Source organism: Solanum pennellii, chromosome 7 (assembly GCF_001406875.1).
Source record: "Solanum pennellii chromosome 7, SPENNV200".
Lineage (NCBI taxonomy): Eukaryota > Viridiplantae > Streptophyta > Magnoliopsida > Solanales > Solanaceae > Solanum > Solanum pennellii.
In genome coordinates this window covers 2,791,099-2,806,491 of record NC_028643.1, presented here as the reverse complement: position 1 = coordinate 2,806,491, position 15,393 = coordinate 2,791,099, and the positions used below count along the sequence as shown (strand labels likewise).

The following is a 15,393-nucleotide window of genomic DNA, read 5'->3' as shown; positions in this document are numbered from 1 at the left end:
AACATCAGTGAAACGAAGGTTTGGAACTTTGTAGTACCTTTTTGGAGCTAGGTGTTTGCCCTAATTTTTTCCTTCTTTTTATTATATTTGAATTTTCAAAGCAAATCGATCGAGCTAGTTGTGATATCTTAGAAGAATTTGAGTATCACTTAGAGCATAAATATGGGATATAGTGTGAGAAAGCTAAAGTTCTTTCAAGGCAAAAAAAGGGAATATATAAGTCGTTAGGAGACATCCGTCGCAGATAAACTATCCACCTAGTGGACCAAAGAACTAAAGGAGAAGATAAGAAGAGTATTCCAATGCTTAAGAAGAGAAGATAATTTTAGAGCTTTCTCATGAATGATAAAACCTGATGTTTTTTAATAGTACAAATTTCTTCCTGAAATTCACCAGCAAATCCTTAAAAGACTATTCCATAACCGACTCTTGTTAGCAAGTCGAGGAGGCTTGGCTGGTACTAGGCTCTAAAAAAGCAACATCCCTTACATACTTTACCAAGTAAATAAATTGCCCAACAAAATCAGGTTTCACAAGTTGTTACAAAATACAACTGTTCTTCTCACAGACGCGATAACGGTCCATTGCTTCCATTTCCTTGAAGGAAAGGGTAATCTGTGTATCCCACAACTGGATCTTGAGTATAGAATGTCTTCCTGTTATACTTATTTAGAGGTGCATTTAGCTTGATTCTCATAACCAAATCAGGATTAGAGATGAAAAGACGACCATATGACACGAGATCAGCATCACCTTGTGCCACAGCCTCAATTCCTAGTTCCCTAGTGTATCCACCACTGCAAATGAATGTCCCCTGATACGCGTTCCTCAAAGTCCTCATTAAACGAGCCTCTTCCTCTTCACTGCCAAGTCTGCCTGCTTCAGTTTGCCCATATGCTACGTATCGTGGCTGTGTTACATGAAGATAGGCAAGCTTGGAACCGGAATGGAGTTGGATTTTGTTTAGTCTTTCAACAACTGCTAAGCCAAGGCTGAGTGGATTAGAGTCCATGGCATCAAGATGATCTATTGCTGGTGAAACTCTAACGCCTACGCGATCAGCTCCTATTGCTGAGACTACTGCTTGAACCACCTGTGTGATGAATTTGCACCGGTTGGCTAGTGATCCACCATACTCATCTGTCCGGTCATTGATCCCATCTTTCAAGAATTGATCAATCAAGTAACCGTGAGCTCCATGGATTTCAATACCATCGAAACCTGTATATATATGAATTTTTCTGGTGTTAAGACTAACACAGCACAATGAACCAAAAAGAGTGAAAACGAATTAGCAATAAATCAACCAGAACAAAAACTCTACTTTACCACGAAGACCTGCTGATGACTTTTTCTAAGCTTCTATTCAGTATTACATGGCAAACCATGGTATTAGCAATAAGAGGGTAATTATCAGTACATGGATAAGCATGGTTAAAGACAAAACTGTCCTCAATACACCAAATAAAAAAAAATCCTAGCCCAAGTAATGTCAACATTAATAATACATCGGCCTATTCAGTACTATTCTAATACGGTCTGCTGAACGACACTTTACAGGATGAAATGAAGGTTCCGTTCTGGTTAACCTTTTTGTGAGCAGAAATAACGCAACAGTATGAACTTGAATACTTACACAATAAAAAAGATGTCATAGGATTTCAAACAGAGATGCCCATTAGTACATGATTTACATAAAGAATGAGCTAACCTGCTTCAATAGCATTCAAGGCCGACCTGCGATAATCTTCAACAACTTGTGAGATCTCATAGGTTCCAATTGCTCTTGGTTTTGGATAAATCTCATGAGTTCCATCAGGCATTAGAATTCTCCACCTATTTGATATAGGCTTCTCAGTGGATGATATTGGTGCAGCTCCAGCAGGTTGATACACTAATGAAGTGATAAGCATGAGCTTAGTAAGATAACTAATTTAAAACCTATGTTGCTCGAACTCTTAAAAATGTTGACTAATGCGGGTTTTTGGAGGATCCAACATGCATGGTGCAAGTACAACAACATTTTGAAGAGTCCGAGCAACAGAGTTTGAAACTATTGACTTCTTTATATGAACTGTCAAAGAGAAATGGAGATGAAGGGAGGAATGAACATGCAGTATTGCATTTTCATAATGAGGGAACAGTTATAAAAGTTTGCCTTTGATAAATAAAGAGAATAAAATGAGTGAAAAAGCAATGCATATGGAAAAAGAAATCTTCATAAGATGATGTTTGGACTAAACTTGCACACACAACTTGTATATTTTACCAGATACCTTTTACCTTCCACCAGTGCATTCACCTATTCTCTTTAGAATAGTGTTGATTGGACTAGCTTGCACACATCTCGATTATTTCATCAAGTACTTTCTACCTCCCACCAATGCATCTAGACAACATTTTTCTTTATAACAATAGTGTCTAGACTAGCTACCGCATACCTTGACTGTTTCATTGAGTATTCTTCTACCTCCCACCAACACATCTAGACAACATTTTTCATTATAATGGTGGTGTCCAAACTAACTTCACACTTCGACTATTTCACTGAGTACCTTCTAGTTCCTGAACATACACCTAGCCAATATTTTTCTTTAAATAAATGATGTCTAAATTAGCGTGCACATACCTTGATTATTTCACTGAGTACCTTCTATCTCCCACCAATACAAATATCGAATTAGTTACAATGCATCTACACAATATTGAACATTATTCATGATCCTAACTTAGTGTAAATGTAACAACTTTTACCTTCATGAGATGCACGACCAACATGCCACAGCTGACAAAATATGATAGCACCCTTTGCATGCACTACATCAACTATTTTCTTCCATTCCCTCACTTGCTCCTTTGTGAAAATCCCTGGCACATGAGGAAACCTGCAAAAAACCCCACCACAATATGATATTTCAGAAAGAAATTCTCAAGAAGCTAATTTGATAATGATTCTTTTAGAGGTAAATACATATTTGCATGCGGTGTTTACATCGAACTAAGCAATTAATCTTAAAAATTACTCCCTCCGTCCCATTTTATGTGGCACCATTTCTTTTTGATTGTCCAAAAAGAATATTACATTTTCTTATATGGTAAATATTTACAAGTATAATTTCTCTTTTACCCTTATTGATCCCACTTAATTTTCTAATACATTTATGAGGAGAGAGAAAAGTGAGTTACTTTTTTTAAGGGCAATTTGGTAAAAATTTCAAAATCGTCATTATTTCTTAAACTCTATACTAGTGCTTGATCAAATGTTGCCACATAATATGGAACGGAGAGAGTAACAAATTAAAGTGAAAATGCATATAATGTGTTTTTTAAGTGTTAAAAGATGTATATTGGGAAATATATCTTACATTCGGAATGATATTATTTTAAATTTATTTATATAATATATATATAAATTTAATTATTATATAAATAAATTTAAAAGAAACTTCAATATTTAATGATTATGATACACATGGGAGTGAAAAAATGCCACACAATAGGGACCCAAAGTTCCATTAATTAATTAATTAATATTTGACTATACTATTATACACATGTAAAGAAACTATACTTTTTTTAATGGTATAATGTGGGACCCACAAGCATCAATAATTGACTACTGTCTTACCGAAAAAGCCCCTAAAATGTAATCAAATTTTCAAACACATACCCAGCTGAAGTCGGAGAAATCATAGTGCCTTCAGTGATCAGAAATCCACCGGCCGACGCTCTCTGCTCGTAATACTCCCCTAGCGCCGCCTGTGGAATATTATTCAGTGCTCTGCACCTTGTCATCGGAGCCAATACTACCCTGCCACGTGTCAAACAACCGTAAATATTTTGTTCCTCCATTCACAAACTTAAGATCGGAGGTGAAGGTGACTGTAAATATGATCCCATCTCAAGGGTAAAATCGTCACAATAAAAATCCACTTCCATTTTTGAGTTCTAATGGAATCATCGCTATTATATGATCCAATAGATATAACTTTTTTCTATTCTGGAAACAAAAAAACTAGCAAAATCAGTAAAAAAAAAGTTAGGATCTTATAATGGAAAGTTGCAGATATGTAAATACCCTTTTGGATTTTTGTTAAGAAAAACCCATAAAAAAAAAGTATAGAGCAAATTTTGAGATCCAAATATAACTAAAATCTTCGATTCAACTGTGAAGTGAAAACTGACCTGTGGGATAGATTGAACTTCCCCATCTTGTAAGGAGAGAAAAGGGGATTGTTTCCATCTTGAGCTGAAGACGCCATTGTTGTTCGAAAGAGGATCTGTAGAACTGAGAAGAGAGAAGAATAGTGAGTTTAGAAGATGATGAGATACAGAGAAAAAGGTGTGTTTTAATGGTGAAAGATAAAAATGGACGGCGATGAATGGTGGACTGTGGAGGTCGTTTTCGTGGAACTTGGGAATTTGAAAAAATACACATTCTTCATGTGAAAGAGATGTTGAACATGACTCTCAACTATACTTTAAATTTTATTTTAATTTTTTTGATTCGTATTAATATTGTATTGTTAGTTTAAATTTAATGTTTGTTGTGATCGATATTTAAATTTTATTGTATAATATTATTGTTAGGTAGTATGATTAAAAAAGTTGTTTTATATAACAATTGATTTTAGAAAAAATTATTTTAATGCACAACCTAACTTACCTTATTTTTCATTTTCCCTACTTTTTTTTAAATATTTCATTAATCTCTTTTTTTACTCTTTGAAATCCATATCTTTGATACATAACTTTACATCTCCTAACTCACGTCTATCTCATTCACTTTTCACTCTTCAAATTACGTTATATTTTTAATTTTCAATTTGATTTTCAAGATATTTCTCTCTCCAGTCAAACGATTTTTCATTCCTTCTGTGTATTATTTCAATTTCATTACTTTTGTTCATAGTTGATAGGTTTTTTTCTTGATTCAAAATTCTGATTCATTATGATAATGCTCCCTTTTCCAGTATAGGTATTATCCAGATGATGAAATCTAACTTCGATCATATTTATGACCATGAAGACGCAAGTTGAGTTGAGAATAGATCGATGAAATTGCATTGATCCCCTGTAATTGCCAACGTGAGTATTGAGAAGGAGAGGAAGAATGTGCCTTTTTCTTCAAAAGCGAAGGTTGAAAAATCTCCTAAAAAGGGGTAGAAACATGTCATCTTCTATTTTCCGTCCTAATCTACCTAAGGTGATGAGTTCTGATCTGTTTTTGTATTTTTTATGTTCAATTTTCGATTTAATTATTAATTTGAATTCATGATACATTACTGATAGAATATCAATATAGATTTTTGTTATCATTTTTGAATGTATCACTATATATAATTTATTTTTAATACATAAAAATCTAATTTTCAGTAACATATTACGTATATGATACAAAATTACATAGTTTAGTTGTTCTCAAATATTTCATTTAACTGATACAAAAAAAATCAATTGTTCTTTTTAATATATCAATGTTTAAATATTGTTATAACAAACTGGATTATATATTATTCTCAACTAAAGACATACATTATGTTGTACATTCTTTATTCAAGTATCAAACCCGATTTATCATATAGAATACATAATAAATAATTTCAAATCATTTTTTATAGAACCAAAAATATAATAAATAATTTCAAATTTTAATTTTATCTCATGTAATCAAACACGTTTTCAAAACAAATGTTTGGAGCATTGTTATTGAAAATTGATAATAATGTTTTAAACATGTATTGTGTATGGTCAAGTGGACGGCGCCTCAAACTTCCCGTATGGACCCAACCCACAACGACATTACTTATTACTCTTTCCATTCTTATTTTATATTTTATATGACGTAATTTATCTTAGCATATAATTTCTTTTTTAAGAAAAAAATTATTAAAATTTGTGATTCAAAATAAATAGTTATATAACTTTAAATTATTTCATTAATAATGAAATAAATATTCTACAATTAAATTATTACTTAATATAAAAATATGTTATTATTAGAGTTTATTAAAAAGAAAAATAAATACTAACATAAAAATTAAAACATATGGAGTACAATTTTGTTGGGCATTTAGCTAATAGAGTAATGTCAAATCGATTTGAAATAGTATCTCTCTAGAATCTATCAATAAAAATGTTTCTTGTTTTAGATTTAGGGTCGGTTTGGATTGACTTTTGGCTTATGACTTGTAATAAGTAAAGTAAGTCATAAGTTGAGATTTCTAACTTATGAATTTTGATTTATTTTTGTTATTTTGACTTTAAAATAAGTGTTTATAATATAAACATTTTTTAACTTTACTCAAACACTTTAAAATTGCTCAAAAGTTATTTTAGTTTAAAAACACCTAAGATAAATCAATCCAAAAGGACACTTGGGCTGTTATATTTGTATCGCAGATGCTCTTCTTATTACCAATATCATTTTTCCTATTTTTGATTTCCAATATTTTAATTATGATTTCGATTAACTTAAATTTATATTGTTTAAAGCCTATCTTTTTTTAAAAAAAAAAAAGATAATTTTTAATTTAAAAATTGTATTCAAAAATCAAAATTGAAACTTATGATTAAAGGTTAGAGAATGCAATAATGTTCTAACCGTCCACTTTAAAAAAAAAGATAATTTTTAATTTAAAAATTGTATTCAAAAATCAAAATTGAAACTTATGATTAAAGGTTAGAGAATGCAATAATGTTCTAACCGTCCACTATGGTTGTGTGTTGCTACGAAAGAGAAAATATTTTCTAAAGGAAAATCAGTATATTTTTTAATATTTAGTACATAAATAAACTAATATTATTTTAAAATTATTTATATTAACTTACGAATAAATAATTACAAATAAATAAGAGAAAAGAGGTCTGATATACCCCTCAACTTTGTCATTTAGATTGGATGCACCCCTTGTTATGAAAGTGACTCAGATATACTCCTACTTATAAACAAATGACTCACATATATCATTTTCTTTTAACAGAAATGACAAAAAAAAATTTAATCTAATTTTTAATTATTTTTTCTAAAAAATTTAATCCCATATGAGTAAATTTAAACCTCGTCAAACATATTATTTTGACTTTTTTTGTTGCAATGACTAATTTAGAATTATTATTTTGATAATCAAATTTATTTCTGTTTCACTAATATTCTTGTAAAACTTATTGTAGATGACAAAACTTTTTTCTTCAAATACAAAAATCAAATTACAATATAGACAAAAAAATTAGTTTAATTTTTTTTTAAAAAAAACAAAGGAATAAAAGAAAAAAATAAGAAACTCAAATAATTATAATAAAAGAAGTCAAAAAATAATTTATGTATGAAAATAATTTAAATATACATTGAGCTTTGATAGAAGAATCATATATACCCCTAAATAATTTTTGAAAAAATTAAAAATATAAATTTCGAACTAATTTTTTAATTGTCGTTAAATCAAGAGTATATGTGAGCTCATTTTGTAACGGTAGGGTTATATGTGAGTCGTTTGTATTACGATAACGGAATATATGAATCACTTTCATAACGAGGAATATATCGGCTCTAAATAGCAAAGTTGAGAAATATCAGACTCTTTTCCCAATAAATAAAATCGAACGAAGAGTGGGGGATTCGAGGGTTGGGTGGGTAGGGTCGCCAATAGACTTAAAATGACGTTATTCTAAATTTATTTTCATTAAAAAAAATATATATCAGCTCTAAATAACAAAGTTGAGAAATATCAGATTCTTTTCCCAATAAATAAAATCGAACGAAGAGTGGGGGATTGGAGGGTTGGGTGGGTAGGGTCGCCAATAGACTTGAAATGACATATTCTAAATTTATTTTCATTAAAAAAAACATTCTTTCATTTTGAGCTAGCTTATTTTCTAATAATAATATTTTTAAAATTAAGAATAATCAATCAAAATGATAGAATTGAAAAACACAATTTGAAAATTGTATTCATCCGTACAATAATAATTTTATTTAAAAGTTCCACCACTAATAATAATAAGATTTGAGATATATATAAATCTTATTTCTATTTTTATTGGATAGAAAACTAATTTTCGATAAATACTTAAAAAATATATATAGAAAATAATACGGAAAATATTTGGGATATATTCAAATTTTAATTGGTATTGCTGCAATAATATCAAACTTTGAAAAGAACATTTACTCCATACACTATTTAGTAGTATATTTAAACGTGTATATACATCTACGTGAACATCATAAATATTATATCATTATAAATGATAACATGTCTACTCAGACACATATATATCCTTAAAATACAATATTATATAGTGCAACAAAAGAAATAAAAAATTCTTTATAAAACTTAATTTCATAATAATAATTTCAGCCAAAATTAAAATATTTTTAAAACTCTTTGTCCAGCACTATAACTAATTCCCATAAACTATTTATAGTTCTACAAAAGACAAAAAATAACACTATTAGCTTAAGCACTTTTCAAAAAAATGAAAATTATTATTCCTTCCATCTCATACTTTATTAGTTAGTCCTTATATATGTCATAATAATTTTTATTATATTAAAAATATTGAATAATACTTGTCCAATTTAAATAAAGAGATAATTTATCTTTTATATTTATTTTATTTATGATATTAAATATTATTTATTATCTAACACATTTTTTAAAGCATTTAAATTTAATAAAGTCAAAAGACAATATAGTAATAAAAAAAGAATTTGGCCAGAAAATTTGATTAGAACAGAATGGTATCTTATCTATGTTATTTTATCTTTTTAAACATTTTTATCCTTCTAACTTTAATACATTTTAACTAAAAATGAAAAAATATTAGTTTATTTGAAAATAAAAAAATATTGTAATTTTTAAAATTTCTGGCCAAATTTTATGGGCATTTAGCATCACTCATTAGTAATATATTCCTATTATTTATTATTTCTTTAAGAGTGTGTCAAGTTAATAGTGAAAATTACTATTGAACAGATAGACTATTACTAACATTATCAAGAAAAAATAAAATTAGTCTTTTTTATGTTAAACTTTGTACCCAATCAAATTGCAGAATTAAAAAAAAAAACCTATATACTAAAAAATGGCTAGAATTCATAAATAATCACTTTTCAGTCTATGTAATAAAAAAATAGTCAGTATAGTTTCAAATTCCTAATTAAACTTTAGAACATTATTAAGAAGTTTTATTAGAAGAATTCAAAATTTTATTATAATGACTATTTTTCAAAGATAAGATTGCAAAATGGTTATGAAAATGTTATTTCAACCTTAAATGGAGTACAATTTTTTGCAAACTGAACTCAAAATTCTACAAAATTGCTTCTAATCGTGGCTATTTTTCAAAGACAAGATTGAAAAGTGAAAACAAAACGTTATTTCTAATTTTTCATCATAAAAAAGTTACAGGAAATTGCATACTTAACTCAAAAATCTATAAAGAACTTTATGTCAAGGACTATTCTTCAAAGATAAGATCGAAAAGTGTTCAATAAACATTATAAGAAGTTGCATACTTAACTCAAAAGTCTACAAATTAAAAGCTTTACGATAATAATTATTTTTCTCAGAAGAGTTACCGAATAACACTATATCTACTTTAAAAGTGGTACAAGAAATTGCATCCTTAACTCAAAATCTACACATAGCTTTATAACATTGACTATTCTTAAAAAAAATGCAAGATCGAAAAGTGGCTTAGTAAACACTATTTCTACCTCAAAAGTAGTACAAGAAATTGCATACTTAACTCAAAGTCAACAAATTAAAAGTTTTACGATAATGACTACTTTTCAAAGACATTACCGAAAAGTTGCCATATAATACTATGTCTATCTTAAAAGTGGTACAAGAAATTGCATCCTTAACTCAATCTACACATAGCTTTATAACATTGACTATTCTTAAAAAAATATAAGATCGAAAAGTGGCTTAGTAAACACTATTTCTACCTCAAAAGTAGTACAAGAAATTGCATACTTAACTCAAAGTCAACAAATTAAAAGCTTTACGATAATGACTACTTTTCAAAGACATTACCGAAAAGTTGCCAAATAATACTATGTCTACCTTAAAAGTGGTACAAGAAATTGCATCCTTAACTCAAAATCTACTCATAGCTTTATAACATTGACTATTCTTCCAAAAGTACAAGACCGAAAAGTGGCTAGTAATCGCTATTTCTATCTCAAAAGTAGTACAAGAAATTGCATACTTAACTCAAAGTCTACAACTTAAAAGCTTTACGATAATGACTATTTTTCAAAAGACATTATCTAAAAGTTGCCAAATAACACTATGTCTACCTTAAAAGTGGTACAAGAAATTGCATCCTTAACTCAAAATCTACATAGCTTTATAACATTGACTACTCTTACACCCACCCACCCCCAAAAAAAAAAAAAGACCAAAAAGTGACTAGTAAACGCTATTTCTACCTCAAAAGTAGTACAAGAAATTGCATACTTAACTCAAAAAAATCTACAAAGAGCAAGTGTAACCAGGAGGTGGAGTCTTTCCACAAGTAAGAAGCAATTGAAGTGCCAATGGGACATAAAGGTTAAGATTCAAAAGCTTAAGCTTAAGAGTTGTACAAAGACAAACAGCAGCTTCAATTTCCACAAGCCCTTCAATAATTGGACAACATTCATTAACAACAGGATTACCAAGCCCAATATGAACAAGCCCACCAAGAAGATCCACACAAGCCCCAAGCTTAATAGTATCAATTGGACAAGAAGTAGTTGGTACCTCTATTGGTGGTGGTGGACTAATTATAATGGGCTTTTTCTTGTGTTTTTTGCAATGGCCACAACCAAGAATAGGAGTTAATGATGAAGAAATGAGTAACATGGAGATGAAAAAAAGAGTTGTTGTTTTGGTATTTGAAGACTCCATTTGTATATTTTTTGTGGTTGTTGGGAGGAAATTAGGATAGGGTAAAGAATTTGGTGCAAAGATTGATGATGTTATATAGAAAAAATGACTTGTATTGAGTGGTGGAGAAAGAAAACAAAAACCTAAAACTTGTCACGTGAATAAAGAGGGGTCTAATGTGGCCATGCCATGTTTTGCTAGTATAATATGGCAAAAGCAAAAATTAATTTAAGTTATATACATTGACAGCGTAAAAGACTCTTACATGTATAATTTATAACCACGTCACGTATATGAAATATTCCAGGTAGCATATGCACATATTCACTTATAAACAAATTAACAATAAGAACAAGAATCAACTACAAAAAGTGAAATTATATTCATGATTTAACATATAATACACTACTAGTATAAACATTATGTCCCTTATTAATAGATTGTATACAAAAGATTGATACGACTTTCTTTTCAGAATTTCACACATAGCGAAAGTTTTTTTGAGATGAAATATGAAAAAAGTATGTCAATGAAAAGAAAAAAATTGATATGTTAGAGGAGAAAGACCACAACTCTCCCCCAAACCCCACCCCACACACATACCTTCTTTTTTTTTTTGGCAGTGTGGAAAGGTGATAGATAGGGCAAAGATGTTGGTACAAAGAGTGATGTTTGTTATATATAGAATGAAATGAGTGAGTAATACTGGTGAAAGCTAGCAAACAAAAGAACTAAACTTTGCATGTGAACCATTGGGACTATGGTCACATGCCAATGTTTTCCTAGTATTACTAATAATATTACTTTACTTTTTACTTTATATATTTTATATATATAGGGTCAGGTCAATTGATTGATTTGCTTTTCTCCTATAGTTTCCTCTCTTTACTTAGTATTTTTTCATTTCAATTTATTTGTTTTGTGTTTTTTTAGTATGGTATGTATTATAAGAATCTTAAGGAACTTAAAAGTTAGTTCAATTGACTGATTTATCTTTTTTACTTCAATTTTTTTTATTTATATTCAATACTTTATTCATTTTAATTCATTTATCTTACCTTTTTTAGTATGTTATATATTTAAAGATTACGAAAAAATAATAATACTATAAATTACAATAAATAACTACTTAAGATACTAAAAGATTGATGAACTTTTGAAGTTTCATATGTACCATATAAACTGAGATAGAGTGAGTAACATATGTTATTTTAAAAATTCTATTAAAAGTACTATAAATCAAAATAATTAACAACGTTAGGAGTATGATATATATATATATATACATATATATATATATATATATATATATATATATAATTTTGGTTGATTTTCAAAATTTAACATGTATCACATAATTAAATAAAAATGGAATGAGTCACATATATAATTTGAAATTATTTTGAGTGTACAATAAACCACAATAACTAAGAGTTTATAATATTTAAACATCATACAAAATGTGATTGTCTCTCCTAATTTTATCAGTGACATATAAATTAAAACAAATATATCTTCTCCTCATTCCTTTTTATTCTTTTGTTACTTTTTTCTTCTTTATCTTTATCTTCCCCTCTTTCTTCTTCTTCTTTAAAATTTCACGTATCACAAAATGAACATCATTTTGAGAAAATTATATCAAAAGACTCAGAATATTGAGAGGACTTCATATCAAAATTTTGGGATTGTTTAGAGGTGATTTTAAGTAAATCGAGATAGAATAGTCAGTTTATACTTCTTATGTAGTTAAGCTATTCAAATTTTTGATTCATTGAGTGTGTCATAATGTACAAGCAGTGTATGACCCATGATAGGTAAGTTATATTGTATAATCAATATAAATTCTCTATAATTTTTGGTAAACTATATTGTATAGTTAAATATATTTTTCGCCTGTGGTGATCAACTAGCTCCATAGATAATGTCTTGACGGACACCATGTAAATTTTTGGCAAAAATCATGTCGAAATTTCGGATCACCAAAAATCTCATGGATTATAGCACATGAAAATCAACAAAATAGAGAGTTTATCAACTCTGGCGCTCGTTTGACCTTGTAAATGGGCAGTTTTGGCCGTGGTGACCAACTGACTCCATAACTAAGGACTTACCGAACATACATGTAAATTTTTGGCAAAAGAAGACGTCAAAATTCTGGATCACCAAAAAAGATGGTAGACTATAGAACACGAAAATTGGCAAAATTGGGGGTTTACCTGCTCTAAGGCTCGTTTGACCTCTAATATAGGTCGTTTTGGCCGTGGTGACCAATTGACTTTATAGATAAGGTCTTAACTTCCATCTAAATTTTCAGCAAAAATCATGTCGGAATTTCGGATCACAAAAAAAGATGACTATAACACACGAAAAGTGGTAAAATGGGAGATTTACCTGCTCCAGGGCTCGTTTGACCTCTAAAATGGACCGTTTTGGCAATAGTGACAACCTGACTCAATAAATAATGTCTTAACGGACGTCCATGAAAGTTTTTGGCAAATGTCACATCGAATTCTGGATCACCAAAAATCACATGGACTATATCACATAAAAATTGAAAAAATAGGGAGTTTACCCGCTCTGAGGTTCGTTTGACCTCTAAAATGATCCATTTTGTCAATGGTGACCAACTGACTCCATAGATAAGGTCTTAACTGATGTCCATGTAAATTTTGAAAAAATCACGTCGGAATTAAGGATCACCAAAAAAGATGGTAGACTATAGCATATAAAAATTGACAAAAATGGAGGGGGGAGGGCTTAATGGTGATCAACCGCCTCCAAGGCTCACGTCTTAACAAACATACAAGTAAATATTTGGCAAAAAAAATGTTGGAATTTTAGATCACCAAAAAAGATGGTGGATTTTAGCGCACAAAAATTGGCAAATAGGGGGTTTACTTACTCTAAGGCTCGTTTGACCTCAAAAAAAAGGTTGTTTTAACCGTGTTCACCAACTGACTCCATAAATAAGGTCTTAACGGATATCCAAGTAAATTTTCGGCCAAAATCAATCTGAATTCTGGATCACCAAATACGAAAATTAGCAAAATGGGGTGTTTACCTGCTCTGGGCCCGTTTGACCTTGTAAATGGGCCATTTTGACCATGGTGACCAATCGGTTCCATAGTTAAGATGATGGACTATAACACACGAAAAATGACAAAATTGAGGGTTTACCTGCTCTGGGCTCGTTTAGCCTCTAATATGGGATGTTTTGGCAGTGGATAAGGTCTTAACGGAAGTCCATGTAAATTTTTGACAAAAATTACGACAGAATTCTGGATCACCAAAATAGATCGTAGATTATAACACATGAAAATTGACAAAATGGGGGGGGGGAGGGGTTTTTACCTGCTATGTAGCTCGTTTGACCTATAAAATGTGTCGTTTCGGTCGTGGTTACCAACTTGCTCCATATATAAGGTTTTAACTGACGTCCATGTAAATTTTTGGCAAAAATCACGTCAAAATTTTGGATTACCAAAAATTTCATTGAATAAAACACACGAAAATCAGAAAAATAAGGAGTTTACCTGCTCTGGGCTCGTTTGATCTTTAAAATGAACCGTTTTGGCCTTGGTAACCAATTGACTCTATAAATAAGGTCTTCACAGACATACATGTAAAATTTTGACAAAAAGACATCATAATTCTGGATCACCAAAAAATACGGTGGACTATAACACATGATAATTGGTAAAATGGAGGAATTACCTGCTCTGGGGCTCGTTTGATCTCTAATATGGGGCCTTTTCGGACATGGTGACCAACTAGCTCCATATAAGGTCTTAACGGATGTCCTTGTAAATTTTTGGCAAAAATCACTTCGGAATTCTGGATCATCAAAAAAGATGGTGGACTATAGCACACGAAAATTGAAAATATGAAAGGATTTTACCTTCTTTTGGACTCGTTTGACCTCTAAAATGGGTTGTTTTAACCGTGGTGACCAACTAGACCTATAGATAAGGTATTAACAGACGTCAATGTAAACTTTCGACAAAAATCACGTCGAAATTTTGGATCACCAAAAATCTCATTGTCTATAGCACACGAAATTTAACAAAATAGGGGGATTTACCTGCTCTCGAGCCCGTTTGACCTCTAAATTGGATCTTTTGACCATCGTGACCAACTGACTCCATAGATAAGGTCTTAATGGATCCATATAAATTTTTAGCAAAAATCACGTCAGAATTCTAGATCACCAAAAATCTCATAGACTATGCACACAAAAATTTACAAAATTAGGGGTTTACCTGCTCTAGGAATCGTTTAACCTTGTCAATGGGTCGTTTTGGCCGTGGTGACTAATCAACTTCCTAGTTAAGGTCTTAACGGACATACAGGTAAATTTTCGACAAAATGTCGAAATTTTGAATCATCAAAAAAATTGGTGGACTATAGCACATGATAATTGACAAAATGAGGGGGGAATTTACCTGCTCGGGGCTCGTTTGACCTCTAAAATAGGTCATTTTTGTTGTGGTGACCAACTGAACCCATAGATAAA

General features: G+C 30.3%; 2 protein-coding genes across 2 annotated transcripts; both read right to left on the bottom strand.

The window, feature by feature from the left end:
- Window positions 1-303: 303 nt before the first annotated feature.
- LOC107026457 (12-oxophytodienoate reductase 3) lies at window positions 304-4,462 on the bottom strand. Its single transcript, XM_015227429.2, has 5 exons — window positions 4,186-4,462; window positions 3,671-3,811; window positions 2,755-2,885; window positions 1,712-1,894; window positions 304-1,221 (listed from the first exon to the last, which is right to left on the bottom strand). The coding sequence occupies exons 1-5, from the start codon at window positions 4,260-4,262 to the stop codon at window positions 563-565; spliced, it is 1,191 nt and encodes a 396-aa protein (XP_015082915.1). The 5' UTR covers window positions 4,263-4,462; the 3' UTR covers window positions 304-562.
- Window positions 4,463-10,093: 5,631 nt separating this feature from the next.
- On the bottom strand, window positions 10,094-10,963 carry LOC107024312 (36.4 kDa proline-rich protein-like). The gene has a single exon (XM_015225273.2). It carries the CDS (start codon window positions 10,899-10,901, stop codon window positions 10,485-10,487), a length of 417 nt encoding a protein of 138 aa, XP_015080759.1. The 5' UTR covers window positions 10,902-10,963; the 3' UTR covers window positions 10,094-10,484.
- Window positions 10,964-15,393: the final 4,430 nt, after the last annotated feature.

Coding starts and splice junctions, on each gene's coding strand:
- LOC107026457 (XM_015227429.2), bottom strand. CDS start 4,262: ATGGCGTCTTCAGCTCAAGATGGAAACAATCCCCTTTTCTCTCCTTAC. Junction 1,895..2,754: donor TGGTCGTGCATCTCATGAAG/GTAAAAGTTGTT, acceptor TCACTTCATTAG/TGTATCAACCTGCTGGAGCT. Junction 1,222..1,711: donor CTTGAATGCTATTGAAGCAG/GTTAGCTCATTC, acceptor ATATATATACAG/GTTTCGATGGTATTGAAATC.
- LOC107024312 (XM_015225273.2), bottom strand. CDS start 10,901: ATGGAGTCTTCAAATACCAAAACAACAACTCTTTTTTTCATCTCCATG.